The following is a 22,004-nucleotide window of genomic DNA, read 5'->3' on the forward strand; positions in this document are numbered from 1 at the left end:
CTTGTCATAAGCCAGCAAAAGGAAGGTGGCAGCAAAATGAAGTTTTCAAATTCATAGTCAGAGAGCTCTAATAAACACACCAGTGAAAGCTTAGAGGCTCTTACATCCATCTGATCACTGAGTCTCAAACTGCTGTATTCGCTAGAATAGATGTTCCAGAAGAAAATCACAGATACTCTTTTGTACAGTGACTGCTTTCAGAGTTTTGTGTGCATGTTTAAGTGCTGTCTTAACGCGCTTAAAGAGATGATTAAGAACATATATTCTTAAGAGAGTATAAATTCTCCAGGCTGTAGCGTGTTTACTTAATTTCTTTAATGTTTTCCCTTCCTCAGGGCCAGACAAATCAAGGGTGATCATATTTCTAAGACTGACCTGAATGATATCATTTGGAAATAGGTCAGGTGGAATCATCCTGGCAATATTCAACCATGTCTGACCCACAAAAATGGTAATTTCAGGGGAGACTGACAGCTCGGGCTCCTGGGTCAGACTGCAAGGATCCAAATTCTAGCTTCACCACTGGTAGCTGGTGTTACTGGTTGAATTAAGTGTGAGTCCCCCTGCCCCCCATATTCATATGTAAATCCTAATCCCCAGTAGCCTAGAATGTTACCTTATTTGGACATGGGATCTTTATAGAGATAACCAAGTTAAAGTAAGGTCATTAGAGTGAGCCCTGATGCACACTATGTCTGGTGTCCTTCTACAAAGGGGAAATGTGGACACAGAGATATCACAATGAGAAAAGGAACTGGTAGAAGACAGATAACTACTAGCCCCAGGGACAGGCTGGGACAGATTCTTCCCTCACAGCCCTCAGATGACACCAACCAACCCTGCCGATATGTTGATCTTGGAGCTGTAAGACAATAGATGTCTGTACTTTGTTAAGACTGCTCTAGAGAACTACTACAGCTGGTATCTCCTTAGGCAGCTTGCTTAACCACTCTGAGCCTCGACTTAGTGTCATCCAAATGTAGACAATAATAGTCTGTGCGTGCTTAGTCGCTCATTCATGTCCAATTCTTTGCAACCCCATGCACTGTAGCCCACCAGGCTCCTCTGTCCAGAGGATTCTCCAGGCAAGAATACTGGAGTGGGTAGCCATTCCCTTCTCCAAGGGGTCTTCCCAACCCAGGAATAGAACCCAGGTCTCCCGCACTGCAGGCAGATTCTTTACTGTCTGAGCCACCAGGCAAGCAGGACAGCAATAGTACCTATCTTCAGAGGGATGCTGTGAGTTTAATTGAGTTTAATGTATGTAGAATAGTGCCTGACAGAGGGAGTGCTCACAAATATTAGCTATCAGTAGACTCAACTTTGGGTCAGGACCCATGGAAACTCCGATTACCATCAAAGAACATTGTGTAACCGCCTAGAATAACTGGGTAAGCTGAGAGATTTACACTCCCCCAGGAGAAGGAAATGGCAACCCACTCCAGTGTTCTTGCCTGGAGAATCCCAGGGACGGGGGAGCCTGGTGGGCTTCCGTCTATGGGGTCACACAGGGTCGGACACGACTGAAGTGACTTAGCAGCAGCAGCAGCAGTCCTTCCAAAACTATGAAAGTAAAATACAAAAACACTAGAAATGGCCTGCAGTTCTCAAGGGGAGAGAGTCCATGTATGATGGAATCTACATATTCAGAGACGTAACAGATGCAAGTTCCATCTCTGGGTCCGGAAGACCCCCTGGAGAAGGAAATGGCTACGCACTCTAGTATTCTTGCCTGGAGAATCCCATGGACAGAGGAGTCTGGCAGGCTACAGTTTATGGGATGGCAAAGAGCTGGAGATGACTGAAGCGACTTAGTACACACGCACGCTTCAGAAGGCACCCTTCGTGACCAAGGCAGAAAAGGTTAACAGTACTTCTGAATGATGTATTGTTTAACATAATTATTTCATTTTTGAGCGGCATGGTTTCCTTTTTGTTTAAGGCTCTCCTCTTGAGAAATGTATGTTGATTTTTATGCAAATGTATGTTGGTTATTAAGGCTGATATAAAAAAATTTTTTAAACACTGTATGATTGTTTCTGTTCAAAACAAGAATGAGTTCCAACTGAATTGGGTTGTAACGCAAGCCATATATTTGCAATTTGTGAGAGCCAACATACAACAGAAAATGCTTGCACAAAAGAGGAACAACTTAGCTTCTCTGCCCTGTGAGTAGCCCTCTGAGCTATTCTAGTGCTGCTGAACAACTTCAGGGGGCAGCAGCCACACAGAATACAACTTTCAGGATAAGACGTTATTCGCATTACAGTCTCACAAACGACGACCACTAGAGCTGCGCACCACAGCACCCAGATGACAAACTCGTATTTGAAACTGACTCTCTCCCACACGGTCGCATACTTTTGATCAACATTGTTAACAGAAGTTTTTCAAAAAATGGTAAGCCTCATTTAGAAGAATTCATGATTGACAAGCTACTACGCTATTACAATAAAGGAAAGCTGAAGGGTCATTCCTAAAAACAGCTCTTATAACAAAAATAGCTATAGCTATTATAGCTATAAGACAAAAATTTCATTGTATTATAGAATCTGCTGATTGGAGGCCTTCCAACTGCTGATCTTAGAAAATTCAGGAAACTACACGGAATCATGACTACAATGTAATCATGTCTACTCACCAGGAAGAACACGCTTTCTGATTATTCACAAATGAAGGAATAAGAGTTTCCAGAGAGAATTTACAGCTAAAGTTTTGACATGGATTTTCAAGTACATCAATCAAATAATGTTTAATTGGAAAAAACCAAGTAGAAACATTCCCTGTCCAATCCATTTTCCATACCCTTAAATGGGAGTTTTCAAAGCTTTAGCTGAAAGTCACTGATATCTATGATTTTTATTTTACTATTAAGCCTCAGTATAATGACAGATATTTCCAATTATCTATGAAGTTCAGGGTTCCACTAGAAATCTGTAGGGCTCACTTGTAAAGGGATGGCTGTGATGGAGACTGTCAAGGTTTGCATATTCCATCACGTCCAGATTCCAGGCCCAAAGTTCATCATGAGTTCAGATTCTGTTGGTGTAAAGAGCAAAGGTAAGCTCTATATTAATATAGGGCTGGAATCTGACCTTTCTCCTTGTCCATATCTTTCCATCTCCCAAAGCAAAAATAGCTATTTAAATATACTGCATGCCAATGGGAGGTTATTTAGACATATATTGCTTTAATCTTGCAGTCTGACAACTGTTGAACAGAGCACACATGTTCATGTTCTGTATGGTAAGAATTTTAGACTGAAAACTTTATGGGTTTCTTCGGATGATTTCTCTGTGTTCGTGAAGGACACTGGCTGAGGGAGAATTCAGTAGGAAGCAATTTAAGGGGATGAATTGGAGACAGAATGCAGTACAGATCACGTCAACAGTCTCCAGCAAACTCCAAAGTCAACTTCAAGTCCATAAGCAGTCTTAATAGGTCTAAATTTATCCCCTGAAGGTCACTTTCCTCCCAGGAAGATCTGTGTGTAACAACTTAACATGTACTGGTCCAATTTAACTGATCATTCTGGAGGGATGAGGACCTATTTACTTATTCTTAGTTAAAATTTGGCTGATTTACAATGTTGCATTAATTCCTGCTCTACGGCAAAGTGATTCAGTTATACATACATACATACATATATATATTCTTTTTTATATTCACTCCCATTACGGTTTATCACAGGAGACCAAATACAGTTTCTGGTATTATAAATTATAACTTTGCTGTTTACCCACTCTACATATAATAGTATGCAGGCCTATTTAGAAAGCTGAAAAGCAACAAGTATTCTTTTCAGATCTTTTTAAAAATATCCATATTTCTATAATGCGAACTGGTATATAAAAGTTGTTTTCAAAAATTCAAGCAATACAGAAGCATAATAAAAAGGCTTAAGTATCAGCCTACAGATATTTTCACTAGAAAACTTCTTACTAAAAACTCTTTAGAATGTGAATGTCCAAAACAGGAATAGAGGTCAAAATCTAGACTATTTTTTCTACTTATGCATTATTATGCATTAAAAACAAAAGTTTGAATATTTTGATAATATTCAGTTAAGACTTCAAAACTTTATTCTCAAATAGTAAAATATGAAAAAGTAAATAGTCTTAGCTTTAAAAGACAAAAATATAAATATGATAGCTAAATCCCTCCAAAGTTTTAGAACTGTCATTGAAATGCATTTTTCAAATAGAATTTGAAGAGTATTAAGCTTTCTAAATTGTTCTGTTCTGAAGTAGCTTAAATGACACCAAAAGAAAAGTAGAAAATCAAAGGAAGAGAAGAAAAAAGAAGGGAGATAAGAAAGGAAGAAAAGAAAGAAAGCAGGCAGGAAACAAAACTTGCCATGAATCAAGATGCTCGTGTACTTTAGGAAGGGTGAGCTGTAAAGTTTAAATGGAATTCTGGTAGTTTTCACAGATTTCTTTGTGGATTCTGATTTAGTTTCTTGCCCTCAGTACCAATGAAAAATTATTACAGTTGAAGGTGGCAAATTATTTTTTAAGTAACGCTGATGCCTTGATTTTTAATTGCGGAGCTAAGAAAAGTTACTGGTCGGTTTTGGCAAAGACTTTTTTTTTCCTATTGAATTTAATCATGGGATGAAGTATCCATATAAAGTCCCAGGACGGCCAGAGTGCGCATCCATTTGGAAAGTACATCACCCTTTTCCTGTTACCTGGGAAACAGGTGGTCAGGTGCTCCATCAGTGCTTCTTGGGTGACAGGTTTTCTTGCTGAGTTCATTGCAGAGATGGCCAAGCAAAGGATTTCCCCAAGTGGGATAAACTGAGATTGACTGATGGGAGACATACTGATTGGTGATACATCACCTGTAGAAAGACAATTTCCAAGTAAGCAGTTCGTTAAGACCCAGACACTTGTCTCACACACACACACACACACACACACCCCTCCCGTGACTCTCACCTATTCCCTGTGCTGAGAATACAATCAACCCTCAACCCTGAAATGCGTTACTGCCACAGCCACGTGCACTCAGGTGGAAAGACTTGGAGAACAGCAGAAGCTTCAGCTGCCTTCACAAAGAAAACTTGCCTTTAAATACTGAAAGGTGTGCAACTGTGTAGCTTTTTTCCAATGATCTCTGTATTTTTTTTTAACTTGGAGCTGATTTGTTTAATAACTGTCATTCACATCTCGACAAGTGCACTTGTGGTACCTTGAAGATTCATTCATTCAAACTCTGGGTGCCCTCTGCACATCAGCGTCTTCTGGGGGCTTGAGATGCACCTGGGAGAGTGAAGAAGTCCCCTCTCACCAACATCTCTGCCCTCAAGGAGTTTCTATTTAAGTGGAGGAGACAGACAGACGAAAGGTTCCCTATGCAGAAGGCTGAACAATAACCTGGGGCAGAGGGGGAGGGTGACATACACACCTGGAGGTGAGGATGGGACTGGGAAGCAGGAAGTGAGAGAAGGTTTTTCCGAGGTCGTGCAGCCTGAATCTGGTGCTGAAGTGGGAGTGTGCCAGCAGCCTGCAAGGTGCAGGGCTATTTTCTGGGGAGCCGCAGAGAAGGGGGACAGACATGCAGGGACAACTATGAGCAAAGAACTGAGTGCCCAAGGGCTTCATTCATCCCGTGAGGGAATTCAAGGAGTTAGAGAGTCAGATGTGAATTTCAGGAAGACATGCCGGTGGCCACGTGGAGGATGGGCCTCCCATCCAGCAGGGCCTGTGGCCTCCCGCCCACAGTTGGATCTGAAAGAGCAGGCAGGGCAGGGTGCAGAGCCAGCTGCAAGGGGCCCCACATGGCTCTCGGGGAGGTAGGAACATTCGGTGCATGTAACTGTCTCCCTTGCTGCAATCTTGCATCACAGGGTGCTTTTCAAGTCGTGTTCTGAGAAAGGATCCCCAGCGTTCCCCAGAGAGGCTTCTGGGGGCAGGCAGGGGAGCCCCCTGCAGAGGGAGAGGTGGAGGGCAGGAAAATAAATCCTTCTTGACATCTGGGGGCCACCTGCTCCTACCTGGGGTTCTGTAAGGTCTCACTTGAGAAAGGCCGTTCAGAAAGGGGGTGAGGCTCTCAGCAGAGTAACTGTGAGCTTTGAAGCTTCTTTTTCACATGGATTTACATAATCTCTCCTCTTCTGCTTCCAAGTAGGATTTCACCCTTGTTATAAATCACCCAGACGGGCCAAAACTGGACTCAGGCCAACCTGTGACACTGAGCAACACCCCTCCACTGCCCAACGGTGTCTGGATGCTCTGGGGTGGACCACCTCCTGTGTCCAGACACGACCTCTAGCTTGAATGGGGCAGGGAGGAGTCTCGAGGGCCTTTGAGAAACAACGTGAAACTCGCTTTGATGGACTGGATGGTTTGATGGATAAAACCAGGCAACAGCCTGGGGGTGAAAACCGCCAGGTGACAGGGTAAGTCTCAGAGGCGCGCCAGATGGAGCAGTGGGACCCCAGCATCAAAGGCTGAAGCCTGACGCCCCCCCACCTCATCCCCAAGCCCAGCTCGGTCCACTGCTCCCCTCTCCCCGGCATCCCTCGGGGCTCCAATCAGCTCTGCTGTGGCTCCATTCTTTGAAAGACCTGTCTGAGAAGAGGGAGACATTTTCCCTACAACCAGAGCGGGAGTGCCCAGGTCCAGAACAGCAGGTGGCCAGTGGAGATAAAAACCAGCAGAAACCAGGAACTGAACCCACGAACTGCCAGGGCCTGTGGCATGTAAGTCTCGCAGATGGACAGACAGACCTTGGAAAGATTCTTGCAAATATCTGGTGGGGTAGCAGTGGGCGGAAGCTGGAAGATGGAATTTCGGGCTCTTTCTCAGGATGTGAGTTTCAGTTACTGGCTAGTGAAACTCAGTTCATATCAATGACTCAAAAATGACAGAATCATGTGGGCCGGGACCATCTCCGTGGGCAAGCTTGCTCCTGCCTAGAAGACTGTATTTAAGTCTTCAAAAGACTATTGTACCCTTCATTCAAACACAACCTTATTCCAAAGGCTTCTGTGTGAAAGATGAATGAGTGGCGGTGCTGAGATGCAGTGGAGTGGGGAGGGGGTGCGTTTGGAGCGACTGATGTTCAAACCCCCCTCCCCATCGTGGCCCCATAGCTCAGTCATAGATACTCTAATGATCTCTCCTGTGCATTCTTCTCTCTCCTTCCACCTTCCACAGAAGAGGATGAGGGCAGTGAGCCAGGTTTCCTGACGATTTGCTAGGTTGGCCACATGGGGAGATTTTATAAGTCAGATGAAAACGACAATGGGGTCAGCTGACAAAGGGTGCGGAGATCAAAGCGCCTTCCAAGTTTATCAGTGTATTGCTTGGGAGGCTAACCCCTTCCAGAATTTGCCTATCATAATTATCATAGTCTCAGAAGACTAAAGATCCAAAAATACTACATATTTTCTTTTAAATGCAAGTCTATTTTCTGATTTTGTATAGGTGAAAGGGAACTTGAGCTTTCCGTAAAAATGGAGTGACCACTAGCAAAACCAACTAGTTTAGGTGATGCTAGTCCTGATGCTTTTAGCAGAAATTATTTAGTTTAACTAACAAAGGTCAAACGTTTAGCAGTCTTCTCAGTTAATTTCTTTGCAGCCAACTGTAAGAGGCAAGGAAGCCTTAAGTGTCTCTGAAATGCATTTATACTGAAAAAGCTCAGTTTCACTATAAGGCTGAATATGTGGAATGACTTTAAACTCAGGCCAGAGAACCAAATGAAATGTGGATGCTCTGAATGACCCTGCCACATGGTCTTTGTTTTAACACTGCACTGAGATAAAGCATGTCCCACTCCGGCCCCACCCCCAGATCAGCCATCCTATATCCACTGTGCCCACATGTCTCTCTTCTCTCCAATCCATCTCCAGCGCGACCCCTAGCCCAGGCCTCTGTGCCCCCTCACCTGGTCCATCACAATAGTTTGATGATTCCTAGCCCTCCCTCCTACTGCACACTCCCTTCTCTGCAGAGCAGCCAGGTCTTCTTAGAAAAACCAAAAACACGCTGTTTCCCTACCTGAAATTCTCCACTGCCTGCTGCGCCTAGGAGGCAGGGACTCCTGCCAGGTCTACACTGGCCTGAGCCTGTCCACCCACCTCTGCGAGCATCCCCCAGCCCCTCCCCACCACCGCCTTGCAAAGGGCTCACCACCGCTGTTGTTTTTTGAACTCACCCACCTCCCCCTCAACTCACAGCCTCTGTCTTTGTTGAGCCCCCGTCTGGGGGGCTCCAGGCACTTCTCTCCAGACGGGCTGGTTCTCCTTCTCTGGGTCTCCCTTTAAACGGGGCCTCCTTGGGGAGCCCTGCCCAGGGCACCAGATCTAATGCTATCCTAAAACCACAGCACGCTCTCTCTCATGTTACCTGATACTGCGGTTTATAAGAAGAAATATATGTTTGGTCTTCGTCCCCAAGTGTGGCACAGAGCTCCTAAAACCCATGCAATTTCCTAAGTGATGAGAGAGACCAAGGTATCTTTGTTGGAGAACCAACCACGTGGTTGTATGTGCACGCTAAGTCGCTTCAGTTGTGTCCGAGTCTTTGCAACCCTATGCAGTATAGCCCGCCAGTCTCCTTGGTCCATGGGATTCTCCAGGCAAGAATACTGGAGTGGGTTGCCATTCCCTTCTCCCGGGGCTCTTCCCAACCCAGCGATGGAATCCGCGTCTCTTTATGTCTCTTGCATTGGCAGGTGGGTTCTTTACCACTAGTGCCACCTGGAAGCCCAACCACGTGGTTAGAGGGCTGGAACTTTCAGCCCCGCCCCCAACCTCCAGGGAGCAGACAGGTGCTAAAAGTTGAATCAATCCCCCATGGCCAATGACTTAATCAAGCATGCTTATTTTACCTGAAGCCTCCATGAAAACCCAAAGGATGGGGTTCAGAGAGCTTCTAAGGTTGCTGAACATGCAGCAATTGGGGCGGGGGTGAACCTGGGGAGGGCACGGAGCTCCATGTCCTTTCTTTACACCCAGGACTGTGCATCTCTCCCATCTGGCTCTTCCTGAAGTGCACTCTTGTACAATCTTCTTATTTTAAACTATTACTTACTCTAGTAACTGAAAGGTTTCTCCCTGTAGGCTGCTCCAGCAAAGCAACTGAATCCAAGGAGGGGGTCATGGATGCCTCCAATTTACTGCCTGGTCTTTCAGAAGCACGGGCCACAATCTGGACTTGCCACTGGCATCTGAAGTCAGGGCTGGGGTGAGCTGGGATGAGGGCAGTCTGCGGACCGAGGCCTGGACCCGTGGGATCTGATGCTTTCAGACAGATGGTGTTGGAATTGCGGTGAACTGTAGGATACTCAGCTGGTGTCGCACACTTGCTGGTAGAGGGGAGGCCCTCCCCAACACACACACACACAGGAATTGGAGGCCCCCCCCAACACACACACACACAGGAATTGGTACCAGGGTCTTACCAATCCCTGTCCTCACTCTCTGAATGCATGCATGTGTGCTTCTGTGTACTGGTTTACTGTCTGTCTCACCCACTAGAACACAAGCTCCGCGGCAGAATGAAAGGTGAACCCCACATTCCCACTAAGCTCTCGGTGCCTGGAATAAAGCAGAGCCCACACTAGACACCCAGGACACGTCTGCTGAATGAATGAATTTCCATTTATAACAAAATCTGAGGAAATGCTCGGGGTACTTACAGGGTTATGATTTTACTCACATATTTTGCTGAATAATTTGCAAAACAAACAAAGTTTAATGAGAGCCCAAATGTACTTAACCATGCAATTTCTAAGATTCTCCCTATTAATTTCTCCCCCAAAACACAGAAGTTACCACAGAAAAAGAACTATATATTATGTGAGGATTAAGACATGCATTTAAGGAATAAAAGGAATTATAGGTATTGATCAACACAGCATAACACATTATTCAAGGTTACCATGACTTGCTTTGGCTTTTAGGTCAAACCTACTTAAGGAGCCAACTAGTCATTCTTAAAACATGCTACTAGAAAATTCTTCTAATAGTTGGACCACATTTATGGTCAAAGAAGAAAACAAGGGAATATAAATACTGCTATAATGTTACTGGTCACCATAATCTACAGAAACAACCACATTTTGCATAAACAGTGAATTGTTACTTGTCTAATTTATAGGATGGATTTTTCTACTGCCAGAATTAGTTCTGAACATATTCCTAAAGACAACTCCTGTAAAAGCTTATAGCTACTTTGTGGGCTAGCCAATTCTTTCTAAACTGTTATAATGCTGTCCTATTGTTCTAGAAAGCAGGGATAAATAGGTTTTATTTCAGCTTTATTTTCTTACAAACATCCATTTAAGTACCGTCCTCAGGGGACATTTGTCAAATCCAGGATCGCTCAGATCAAGCCAAGCACAGTGCCTTGGACTGAGTGAACGTTGAGCAAACTTCTGTGAAATGAATTTAAAATGTGAGAAGGCGTGGCAATATTACAATTCTAAGTACATGTCTTCAATTTTAAAAGCATTTCACATTTGATTTGAAATATCTCCATGAATATGTGGCCATTGCTTTCATGTAAGGTCAGCTGAGAAGCATGAGGGAGGAGATAAACACGTCCGTGGCAATGGGAGGAGGGAAGGATGGAGCGGTGGCCCAGAGGCAGGAGTGGGCATGCGCAAGGCTGAGCTGGGGAGCTGGGGGTGTCCACTGGCACGGTTGGAGCAGGCTGGGGGTTGAGATGGAGAGAACCATAGGAGCCAGATCCTGGGTGACCAGAAGGCTGAGACTTTACCCCTGATGCTGATGGGAACTCTGATATTTATACAGAGGAATTACCTATACATGACAAGTTTGTGTTAGAAAATCAACTCTGGTGCAACTGTGGGGAACAAACAGGTGACCATTACCATCACTGAGAAATTGACAAGGAGGGTCTGGGACAACAGGCAGAAATCACCCATATGCCAACTTCCTCTTTCATCTTCTACAGCTGGTGGCTTATAACTCAGGAATATAAGGAAAAATGCACGTGCACTTTTACTATTTAACTCTATCTATCCTCCCTTCCAACTTCAGGCCAGTTACTTTAGCTGGATTTACTTAACAAAAATCCTCTCTCACATAATTCATCCTTTCAAGAAATCTATTTGAGTGTGCCTCTTAGATACCCCAAACCTCTGGGCACTCGAGTTCCAAAATTATTCATATCTTGTTTCTTTTTGTAGAGGAAAAAAAGAACTCTAATAAAGCTCAGTTCTTTATGAATGCCATCCCCCCCGCAAGTTGCTAATAGAGGTTCTCTGTGCTCCACAACCTTTGCATATGTTGGGGACACAGCTAAGAAGGAGTGACTTCCATGGCAACTTATATTTGTCCCTTCCCAGATGACACCCACAGCTTTCCAAAAGATACCTACCAGAAAAGCAAACATAAATTGATTTCCTTTCATCTTAAAGAACCCATATTCACACAACTGTATACCAAAAGGAAAGCCATAATTTTTCCAGGTGGATCACATCACAATGAACTACAACCTTGCAAGTACCCTGAAGTTAATCTTCTACCTTCAGTTCAGTTCAGTTCAGTTCAGTCGCTCAGTCGTGTCCAACTCTTTGCGACCCCATGAATCACAGCACACCAGGCCTCCCTGTCCATCACCAACTCCCAGAAGAATTGAATCTTCTACCTTAGCCTTCTTTAAATAATCTCTCCCACCAAACATTAGCATTCCCTTGGAATTATCCTGTTATCCTGTTTATTTTTAAATGATGTTTTCCACTGTAAATGTCAATTCATTCTGTACTTAGGATTCAAAAGTTACCTTTGACCCTAATGAAGTTCATGAAACAAAGCAACCTCCTTGTAAATGTAGTTCTGAAACTATGGGAAATTGCCAATAAAAAAGGTATTCAGGAGGTACTGTTAAGTGCCCAGGCTCTTTTAACAAAATGCTATTATCCACTCTGTCTGTTTCCTCATCTGTAAGATGAGGGTTTGGTTGACACGGTTTCAAAGATTCCTTCAGACTCAAATTCTTTGATTCTCCATCAAGGCAGCAGAATTCTGGCATAAAAGCATAATACAATACTGCTGGCTACCTCAATTTCTATCTTGCCAGAGAAAACGATTTTAATGCCCATCCAACCTGAAAAAGTAGAATTTAATTTTTAAAAAGGGCAGAAAAATAGATGGGGTCTGAATTTTTCCCTTGTAATAAAGACTTCAGAATTTATTCTTTCCTAATTCAAAGTCGTGCTCCTTAGAACCAAAGGGTGCCTGTTTTTGTTCTCTGGATGCCAAAATTAACACTAAAGTTAAAATTATAGATGCCAATAAAATTACCACGTGCAGTAGATACTATGACTCATAAAAACAGTCAAACATGCCTGTAAAATGTATGGTGGGTACAGCAATAATACAAGTATTCCTTTAACAAGCTGTTCAGAGGACGATGAATGTGCCAAGGTTTACTTCCATACCCTTGGGCCTGAGGAAATCATAAGCTCTCTGAGGTTAAGTGAACAGCTTCTCAGAAGCAGAACATCACACAAATCTTCAGTTCAGTTCAGTTCAGCAGCTCAGTCATGTCCTACTCTTTGCGACCCCATGAATCACAGCACTACAGGCCTCCCTGTCCATCACCAACTCCCGGAGTTCACTCAAATTCATGTCCATCGAGTCGGTGATGCCATCCAGCCATCTCATTCTCTGTCGTCCCCGTCTCCTCCCACCCCAAATCCTTCCTAGCATCAGACTCTTTTCCAGTGAGTCAACTCGTCGCATGAGGTGGCCGAAGTATTGGAGTTTCAGCTTTAGCATCAGTCCTTCCAATGAACACCCAGGATTGATCTCCCTTAGAATGGACTGGTTGGATCTCCTTGCAGTCCAAGGGACTCTCAAGAGTCTTCTCCAGCACCACAGTTCAAAAGCATCAATTCTTCGGCGATCAGCTTTCTTCACAGTCCAACTCTCACATCCATACATGACCACGGGAAAACTTAGTGTTCTACAATTAAGTTTAATTTATTAACCCTGATTTTACGTATACATGTTGTTTTTGGGTCTTTTAACAGATGGTTCTTTTTTTTTTTTTTTAAGCCATTCTAAAAAAAACACACACACAGCCCCTTCCTATACACCCTCCTGCAGACAGATATACCCTTTCAGCAGGGCAGAACACATAAGCATCATCAACTTACATGATGTTTCATTTTAAGCAGCTTTCCCTAGAAATCAAATTACGGTACTTGACTTTCAAATGTCTGTATCAGAAATTTAAAAGGAAACTGGCACTGAAAAAGGCTCTTTTACCAGTTTACTGCATGTCTGGCTTAATGCCACTGATTTCAGAAATTTAAGGTTGAATCTCAACTGCAATCATCAATGGCACTGACAATAAATTTTTTTTTTTTAATATTTAGAAACTCTCTAAATTCTTTTTGAAAGCTCCCTGGTACTTTATTTCAAGTCTTGATGGAGTTCTTGTAAAAAAAGGTCTAACTCCTAAGCTATTACTTGAATAACTTGTTTTAATTCAAAAGAGAATGTAAATAAGCTCTCATTAATAATACTACAGTTAATGGTGTCGATCAGCTATGACTTACTAAGAAACTTCTAATGAGAGTTAAATAAGAGTGGTCACAGTGGCAGACGGCACGTGTGCACAAATACAAAATGGGTTAGCGTCCGCCGTTATCACCTACTTAGCAGTCCGTCTAATGCAGAGATGCACTAGGTAAGGTCTAATGACAAATCAATTGCTTCACTGGTTTACAGAAGAAACCTGTTATCTTCCCCAGGCTATAAGCTTTCATTAGTCATATTAGCTAACACTTTCGTTACTGAGATTGGACTACTGATAAAAATAAATAAATAAACTGTCTGAGGATAAGCAGAGAGGGACAAACCACAAAGGGTGGAGAATCAAATAGAGAAGGCAATTGATGGATAGGGAGAAGTGAGAGCTCCCTGGCTCAGGAGCTGTCTTCACCATCAGCAACGATGATGACTGACATCTCTGACCACAAAGGTCAAACACGTCTGGACCACGCCACTACTGTAATAGATTGTGAGCTGAGAAGTCAGGATGGAACTAAGAGCCACTGGGCAGATTTATCTGTGTCTGTAACTCACAAGCCTTTGCTAAGAAGTCTCCACATCATAACCCACGCGGTGCGTATATTTAGGCACTACAGAATAAACCTATTGACACGTCGGGCACTCAAATGCTGTCGAGCAAATAGGTACAAAATTAGATGAGGCAAGGTAAGACCCTGCTAGCCACCGAGATTGGCCAAGGAAATGGCAACCCACTCCAGCATTTTTGCCTGGGAAAGCCCATGGACAGAGGAACCTGGAGGGTTACAGTTCCCAGGGTCGCAAAGAGTTGGACACGACCTAGCAACTAAACCACCATAACAAACCACTGAGATGTTTTCCATCAGCAGTCTCCTCGCTCTCCAGTCCCTCATCCAGAGCCAAGTTAAGGCCACTTACCACCAGCAATAAAATCACAATGAAATACCAGTCCTAGATGACCACAGGGAAAAGAGCTCTCAGATGTCATGCAGTTCTGTAAGTGAAAGTCGCTCGGTTGTGTCCAACTCTTGTGACCCCATGGACTCTACAGCCCATGGGATTCTCCAGACCAGAATACTGGAGTGGGTAGCCTTTCCCTTCTCCAGGGGATCTTCCCAATCCAGGAATCGAACCCGGGTTTCCTGCATTGCAGGCAGATTCTTTACCAACTGAGCTATCAGGGAAGCCCCAATTCTGCACGGCACTTGGCTAACCAGAGTCCTGTGTAATATGTGTGTTTTCCTTTTCTTCGTTATAAGCACATCACACAGGACAGCATCTAAAGCTACTTCTCTTCTGTCTCCATTCTGTATGGGAAACTAGCCTGACAACAGAGACACAGTAGATGCTCCAAAATCCATGGATGCTATTTCTCAACTATAGTTCAATGTAAGTCAGTCTAAAATTTCCGGAGTCACTCTCTTTCATTCTTCATAAGTTAGAATCACCATAGCTAATTCTCAACCTTTGCAGTCTTTGCTTCATCTGTTTAGGTCCTAACTACACTGTGACCAACTTCTATAAAATACAATCATAACAGAACAATTAAATACAGTTCCAAAATATATGTTGATAGTTCCCCAATTAAAATTAAATCATACAGAATGACTGCTACCAACTCCCCAATGACTGCACATCTATCACCCCTTCCAACTGTTATTGAAAGAACTACAGACAGGTACACAGGGACGAGGGAGTACACAAAGCCAGACACACATGCACACACGCGGAGGAAACTCCCAACTCACTGTACCAGAAGTAACTTTTCTTTCAAAAGTATGGCAAAATTGTTAGCCAAAACTTTAAGCTCAGAGCGCAGTTCTGTTCCTCATTAGCTGTGTCATTTGGAGCAAATTAGTTCATTTTTTTGAGTCTCGCTGCCTTCTTCCCTAAAGTGTACACTGTGATGCTCACCTCATAGAGTTATGGAGGGGATGAAATGAGATAATGGATGCTGAGTGCGGACATGGTCCTTGAGACCTAACAGATATTTAATAAGTAGTAGTTAGTATTAAAATGATCATCCCCAAGCCCACCTAAATTTATTCAATTTACTCTTTTATGATGTTTGAATTTCTACTAATAAAAAATAATTTGATCCTTTTAAAAAAAAAGCTTTTAGGAAACAATCTAAGGCATCAGTGGGAAACAGAGAGGGCAGTAGTCGTTCTCAGTCTGGCATGAATTCGATTGATTGGATCGCTCACCTCTTGATTCTTACCTGTGCACATGGGCACTGAGTGAATGGAATATTTTGCCTGAGAGGCAGAAAAGTTAAGATACAACCTACTATAACATATAGCATTTAGGACGTATTATTGGGCTGGAAAGGATTGGGAAATACGCATTACACAGGGATTTTGGAAATAGAAGAACACTAAAAGACGGGAAATTGTTTGGGCAGAGTCACAGGGATATAGAGAAAGTTGGCCTATTTTAAGATTTTTGGCTGGGCCAATCTTTTACCTAAGAAACGGAAAGGAAACTCAGCACTTCAGTACCCTTATGTGCTGAAGATCAGTGAGGAGTTAAATAATTTCTAATAATTTCTAATGGAACCTGGGATGCAAAGAGTCACCATGATCATTTCCTCTAAGGAAAACACCCTGTAGAATTCAAAAAAGTGACTGCCATACAAAACATCAGAACTCTTTGCAACCCCATGGACCTTAGCCCGCCAGGCTCCTCTGACCATGGGATTCATCACACAAGAACACTGGAGTGGCTGCCATTTCCTTCTCCAGGGGATCTTCCTGACCCAGGGATCCAACACAGGTCTCCTGCATTGCAGGCAGATTCTTTACCATCTGAGCCACCATGGAAGCTTGCTCCCTAATTAAGAACAGTTTGTCCAAGAATATTATTCTTCCTATTCAAGTAAATCATAACCAGTGTCCATATTTAAGGGACGCACCTTCACATCTGTTCTTAACAACAACAATCCTTTACCAGCAGTATAAAGGTGCTGTCTGTAAACATACGTCAAGGTAAGAACAATCATTTCTAGAGTTACATACTTAACTCCTGAGGTCTACCTCAGCATTAACCTATCCCAGGGAAGACTGTTAAAATGAACAAACAGCATTCTCACCCTCTATGACAAATAAATGCTTTTTGAACTATCTCTGTTCTTCATCAACTACTTACTGCCTGCTTTCCATGTGTAGGCAACTGCTAGAAGGAATGAATTGTACAGGAAGGCACAAATCTTGATCTTTGCCTTTAGCCGGCTTACAATTTATATGGGGAAACATGATATAAACGTGTAAAAATGCAAGCAATTATAATATGTTCAAATTACTGTTTCAAACATCCTTAGAAGAGATATAAGAAGAAAATACTTGAATGGCTGGCAGATTAATTCCTATAATAGGAATCTGGTCTAATTACATCTATCCATCTATCTATCGAGAGGAGTTAATTCTATAATAGGACTAAGAGATGACCTCCTACAATCAGAGAAACCCTTCTGTGGGAGGCAGATTTTGAATAAGGTCTTTAAGAATGAGCAGAATTGATGGGCGTGGGGACATTATATTCTCAATATGGTATGACGTGACCAAACATCCGTTGAAACTGACTCAACATCCTCCACTTTGCTTTGAAGATGCCAAGTATTAGTCACAAGGAAGACACAACTTCACAATGAAGAAAGGAAACAAGCATTCTTTCCTTCAGTGAAAGGGTGAACTATGGGGGTGGATATGAGAACAAAGAGATGTTCAAGGGGCCTGCCCAAGGTAGGGTTTGTACTATTTTTAAAATGTTCTAGTTATTATCACAAATTGCATTTAAGACCCTCAGAAATATTTTTTACTAAAAAGTGCTAAAACCATCAACTTGATGAAATGGTTAAAACCATGCTTCCAGATTTGCCAGGTTTCACTTTGGAGCATGTAATGTACCTTTGAGAACCAAATTTTACAGTCTCACTGTTTTTTGTTTTTGTTTTTTTTAAAAAAAGAGCTTTTGCGTGAAAAGTCCATGGATGTTGTAAGAAAACAGCCTTGTAATCACCTGGATCCTAAAACAGATGATGATGAGATATGCTTACTTTCTGAGCAGTTAATAGCAACCTCTGTCTGATGTTAGTGCTGGAAACAGCCCCTGAGCATATAAATCAGGCTTTCTGGGACTTCAGTGCATCGCATATAGGTTAACAGGCCAAATAACACACGAACGTTAAAGGGATGACACTGAGAAGAAAAAGTTTGCAAATAATGTTTACTGAATGCCTCCATCAGAGGGGGTGAAACAGATACATTACAGCTGATGGAAATGTGGAGCTGTTTAATTATTTCCAATTCACATATCCTACAGTTGACTCTGGTTTCTGATGTGAGGCTGGGATGCATCAGGCTGTGGAGGTGGCATCTTGCGATCACCTCCATGGGGGCACCTCTCCTGCCATGACTGAGACTGCAGAGGGATTATCACAGCAAGATCGCGTTTCAGGGGACAGGACACCCTTATCCAAGGGGTTGCAGACATTTGACCGTATTTCTTTGCACACAACCACTCTTGAAAGAAAACGAGGGGAGACCTACCTGACCCTTTCTGGACTGGCTCCATCCCCCAGGTAGCTTTGGCACTAAAGCCTGGTGCATGCTAGGGGTTAGCATTCAGGCACAAGAAGGAGCCAGTAACAGAAACGGACGTCCTAGAATCTGGAATAAGAAGAGAGAGTAAACTTTCCAGTCATAATATTCTAAATGAGCATTTCAGAAGGGCTACCGAGGGCCCATGGACCCCACAGGGATCTGGTACTTTACCTGAGTACATCTACTTGAAAAGATAAATAAGTTCCAGAACTCTCAGCTCCTCTGACAATTCAGGTCTGGAGATATTGGCACAAGTTCAGTTCAAAAGCTTGGCACAAAAAGAACCTTGAAAAGGCTTTGTGAATGGACTTTACTGGTCATGATTTTAGGGGGAAAAAATAATCTTCTTTCCGCTTCTCCCCTCCTGTTTGCCTGGAACAGCTGGCATCCCAGCCCATGCCCAACCCCCATCCATCACTGGCCCCTGGGGGCCCTGAGCCGACAGCCCACTGCAGTGCCTTGGGAATCTGCAGTGTCACTCCTCTGCTGCCTGTTCTCTGCAAAGTGAAGTCATAGGCATGGATCAGCCAACCTGACTCCTCATTACCCTGCCCAGAATCCTTTGTGAGCTGAAATGAGTCATCACTCCAAGAAAAGCTACAGCCTCCGACTGTCAGTATGGGCTCCTTTGTCTGTGCGGTGCAGAGACTTTGGGGCTGGGATCGCCCCCCCCCGCCCCCTCCCCGGGGTCTGGGGGCCGCCAGGGGCACATGGTCCTCTCCAAGGGTGGCCCAGGCCCCCTCCCACGCACTGAGCACCAATGCAGATCTTTTCATCATAAAAACAGGAAAAAGGGCACATGCCTCCGGACTTGGAGAAAACACGCACATATGAACATTGATCTGGCAACGTATACTCACCAGTTCGTAATTATAAACCTGACACACGCGCTCTCTTTTTTTTTTTTTTTTTTGGTTCCTTTTTTTTTTAAAGGCTGGCTTTTCATGGCAGAGAAGGACGCGTCTGCCTCCTGTGTGTAACAGGCGGTGCGACCGCGTACCCTGGATCGGAGTTTAGCTGCAGCGAGCTCTTTTGTCATAAATTCCAGTTGCCGGGCAAGTCCTCGCAAGCCCGGGTCGCACCATCCCGGACGCGGCGCCGGCGGCCTCGCAGCAGAGGCGGCCGCGGAGCCGGCGCGGCTTCGGCCGCCAGCAGGGCGGCGCGGGGAATGAGGTCACTGTGTCAAGAGCCGGTTCTCGGCGAGCGGAGCCCCCGGGCTCCCACCGCCACCGGAACTGCACGGGGTGGGATGAGTGCATCCAATTTCTTTTACAGCGCTGCTCCCTCTGCTTTTCCTCTTTTCCTTTTACGAATCCCTGTGCCTCAGATCGGGAAGGCGCGCGTGCACACACACACACGCACACACACACACGATCCCTTGCAGATCTGTGCCAAAATATATCGTTTTCACTGCACTGTCTGTACCGCACCACACGCGCGGATGAGCCCCACGCCGAGCCCCTCGGGCACAGGCACGTGTGCACACTGTATTTACACACCCACAGACACACATACACGCGGAGGAACTCCTTTAGACAGGACCGTGGAGAAGAATGATTCATCTCTATTTACAAGAAACGACACAGAGATGGCTGGAGACGGAAAGAGGGTGGGAGGGGGGAGGAGAGGAACGCTGACCATCACGTTAAAACCAGAGAAAAATGGAGTCCAAGAGAAACGGATAATTAAGACCGACGTGAATGAGGGTGTGTTAATTCCTCCAAACAAAATAATACCCAGGCAGGCACCTCGCACTAGCTCGGCTCAGAAACCAAAGAGATGCTGATAAAAATAAATTATCCCCTACTCGGAATGGAAGCAGATTTGGGAAGCCAAGGATGCCTGCACCACAAATTCTCCCCCATCCTCTCCAATAGCTAACAGACAATAAGGAGGAGGCACAGGATGAGACTGGAGTTGGGAAGTACAAAAATGTCATGCATCTCTCAGTAAGACTATCCCGCAGTTCTGAGTTAGAAAGATCACCAGGCCAAAGCCTCAACAGCATCACGTCATCTCTTCACGCCTGTGATTTAGCCTGTCTTTAAATTTTCTATTTAATTGTTTATTTTTTGGCTCAGCTCCATGGCATGCAGGATCTCAGTTCCCTAACAGGGATGGAACCCACACCCCCGCTGTGGAAGTGCAGAGTCCTAACCACTGGACCACCAGGGAACCACCTAGCCCATCTTCAAGGACCTCTTGCTACAGAACTCGGCCCCGTCCAAGTCATTCACATCCTCTGGGGGAGGCTTTCCCCATCAACTGAGTTCTGTAACCCCACACAGCAGCTCCCATCCTGCTCTCAGAAAACTAAACAGTGTAGAAATCTGTCTGACAACTCATCCAATGGCTACAAATAATAATCCCGTCCCTACATTCCAAGCCATCTCCTCGCTCACTGCCCACCATCTGAGACACCATGGGTGTCTATGTGCATGGATCCACTGGTACTTGTGATCTCAACATGGTTAAACAAAGCTTCTTCAGCTCTTTCTTCCAGCGGATCCTTTGCAAACTCTCTGCCCTCATGGCTCCTGCCTTTGCTCCTGCTCGGGCATATCAATCCCCCTGTAAAACTGTATGAAGACTCAGGTAGACTTTCGCTGTGTCTCCGCATGGCACCCTCAACTCCCCCACTCTGGACTCTATATACACTTGGTCTGAGACAGTGGTAGGCTTTTGGCTATTGTCATACTGTCAACCCCCAGAGAACTCTTCTACATTATCTGTGATTAAATGAGGTCTCAATGATGCCTCAGACATCAGAAATGGTCTGATGGCAATTTTCCCTTCCAGGAGATATTAAAACCCCTCATTGGACATGTGCCCTGGGCTCCATCCATGACAATGACTCAGCCTGCAACCCACCACCACCAAGGCAGGTCACCTTTACTCAACTGCCTCTGAGCTTGGTTCTGCTGGTGGTCGTTATAAATCCACCAAAATCCATCTAACTCAGCCCATTCCTCTTAGGCACAGTCTGATCACTATAAGGTCCAAAAGTGTTGTGTTAGTCGCTTAGTCATGTCCGACTCTGTGACCCCAAGGACTGTAGCCCATCAGGCTCCTCGGTCCATAGGATTCTCCAGGCAAGAATATTGCAGTGGGTTGCCATTCCCTTCTCCAGAGGATCTTCCTGACTCAGGGATGAAATCCAGGTCTCCCGAATTTCAGGCAGATTCTCTACTGTCTCAGTCACCAGGGAAGCCCATAAGGCCCAAGTTCAGTTCAGTTCAGTTCAGTCGCTCAGTCGTGTCCGACTCTCCGCGACCCCATGAATCACAGCACGCCAGGCCTCCCTGTCCATCACCAACTCCCGGAGTTCACTCAAACTCATGTCCACAGAGTCCGTGATGCCATCCAGCCATCTCATTCTCCGTCGTCCCCTTCTCCTCCCGCCCCCAACCTTTCCCAGCATCAGAGTCTTTTCCAGTGAGTCAACTCGTCGCATGAGGTGGCCAAAGTATTGCAGTTTCAGCTTTAGTATCAGTCTCTCCAATGAACATCCAGGATTGATCTCCTCCAGAATGGACTGGTTGGATCTCCTTGCAGTATAAGGGACTCTCAAGAGTCTTCTCCAACACCACAGTTCAAAAGCATCGATTCTTCGGCGGTCAGCCTTCTTCACAGTCCAACTCTCACATCCATACATGACCACGGGAAAAACCATTGCCTTGACTAGACGGACCTTGGTTGGCAAAGTAATGTCTCTGCTTTTTAATATACTATCAAGGTTGGTCATAACTTTCCTTCCAAGGAGCAAGCGTCTTTTAATTTCATGGCTGCAATCAGCATCTGTAGTGATTTTGGAGCCCAAAAAATAAAGTCTGACACTGTTTCCACTGTTTTTCCATCTATTTCCCATGAAGTGATGGGACCAG

At 44.5% G+C, this 22,004-nt stretch overlaps 1 protein-coding gene across 8 annotated transcripts in view; it reads right to left on the reverse strand.

Moving 5' to 3' along the window:
• STOX2 (storkhead box 2) overlaps positions 1-22,004 on the reverse strand; it is a 193,281-nt gene that overhangs the window by 12,878 nt on the left and 158,399 nt on the right. For 7 of the 8 annotated variants that reach the window (XM_055416385.2, XM_088832613.1, XM_055416390.2 and 4 more), the window contains one exon: positions 4,691-4,843. In XM_055416385.2, the coding sequence (XP_055272360.2) occupies positions 4,691-4,843 (153 nt within the window). Of the gene's footprint in view, positions 1-4,690; positions 4,844-18,066; positions 18,187-18,291; positions 21,339-22,004 lie in introns of those variants that run through there. The other variant, XM_055416388.2, reaches the window with a different exon arrangement.

Source organism: Moschus berezovskii, chromosome 26 (genome assembly GCF_049115385.1).
Source record: "Moschus berezovskii isolate FMDL1 chromosome 26, NW_MosBer_1.0, whole genome shotgun sequence".
NCBI lineage: Eukaryota > Metazoa > Chordata > Mammalia > Artiodactyla > Moschidae > Moschus > Moschus berezovskii.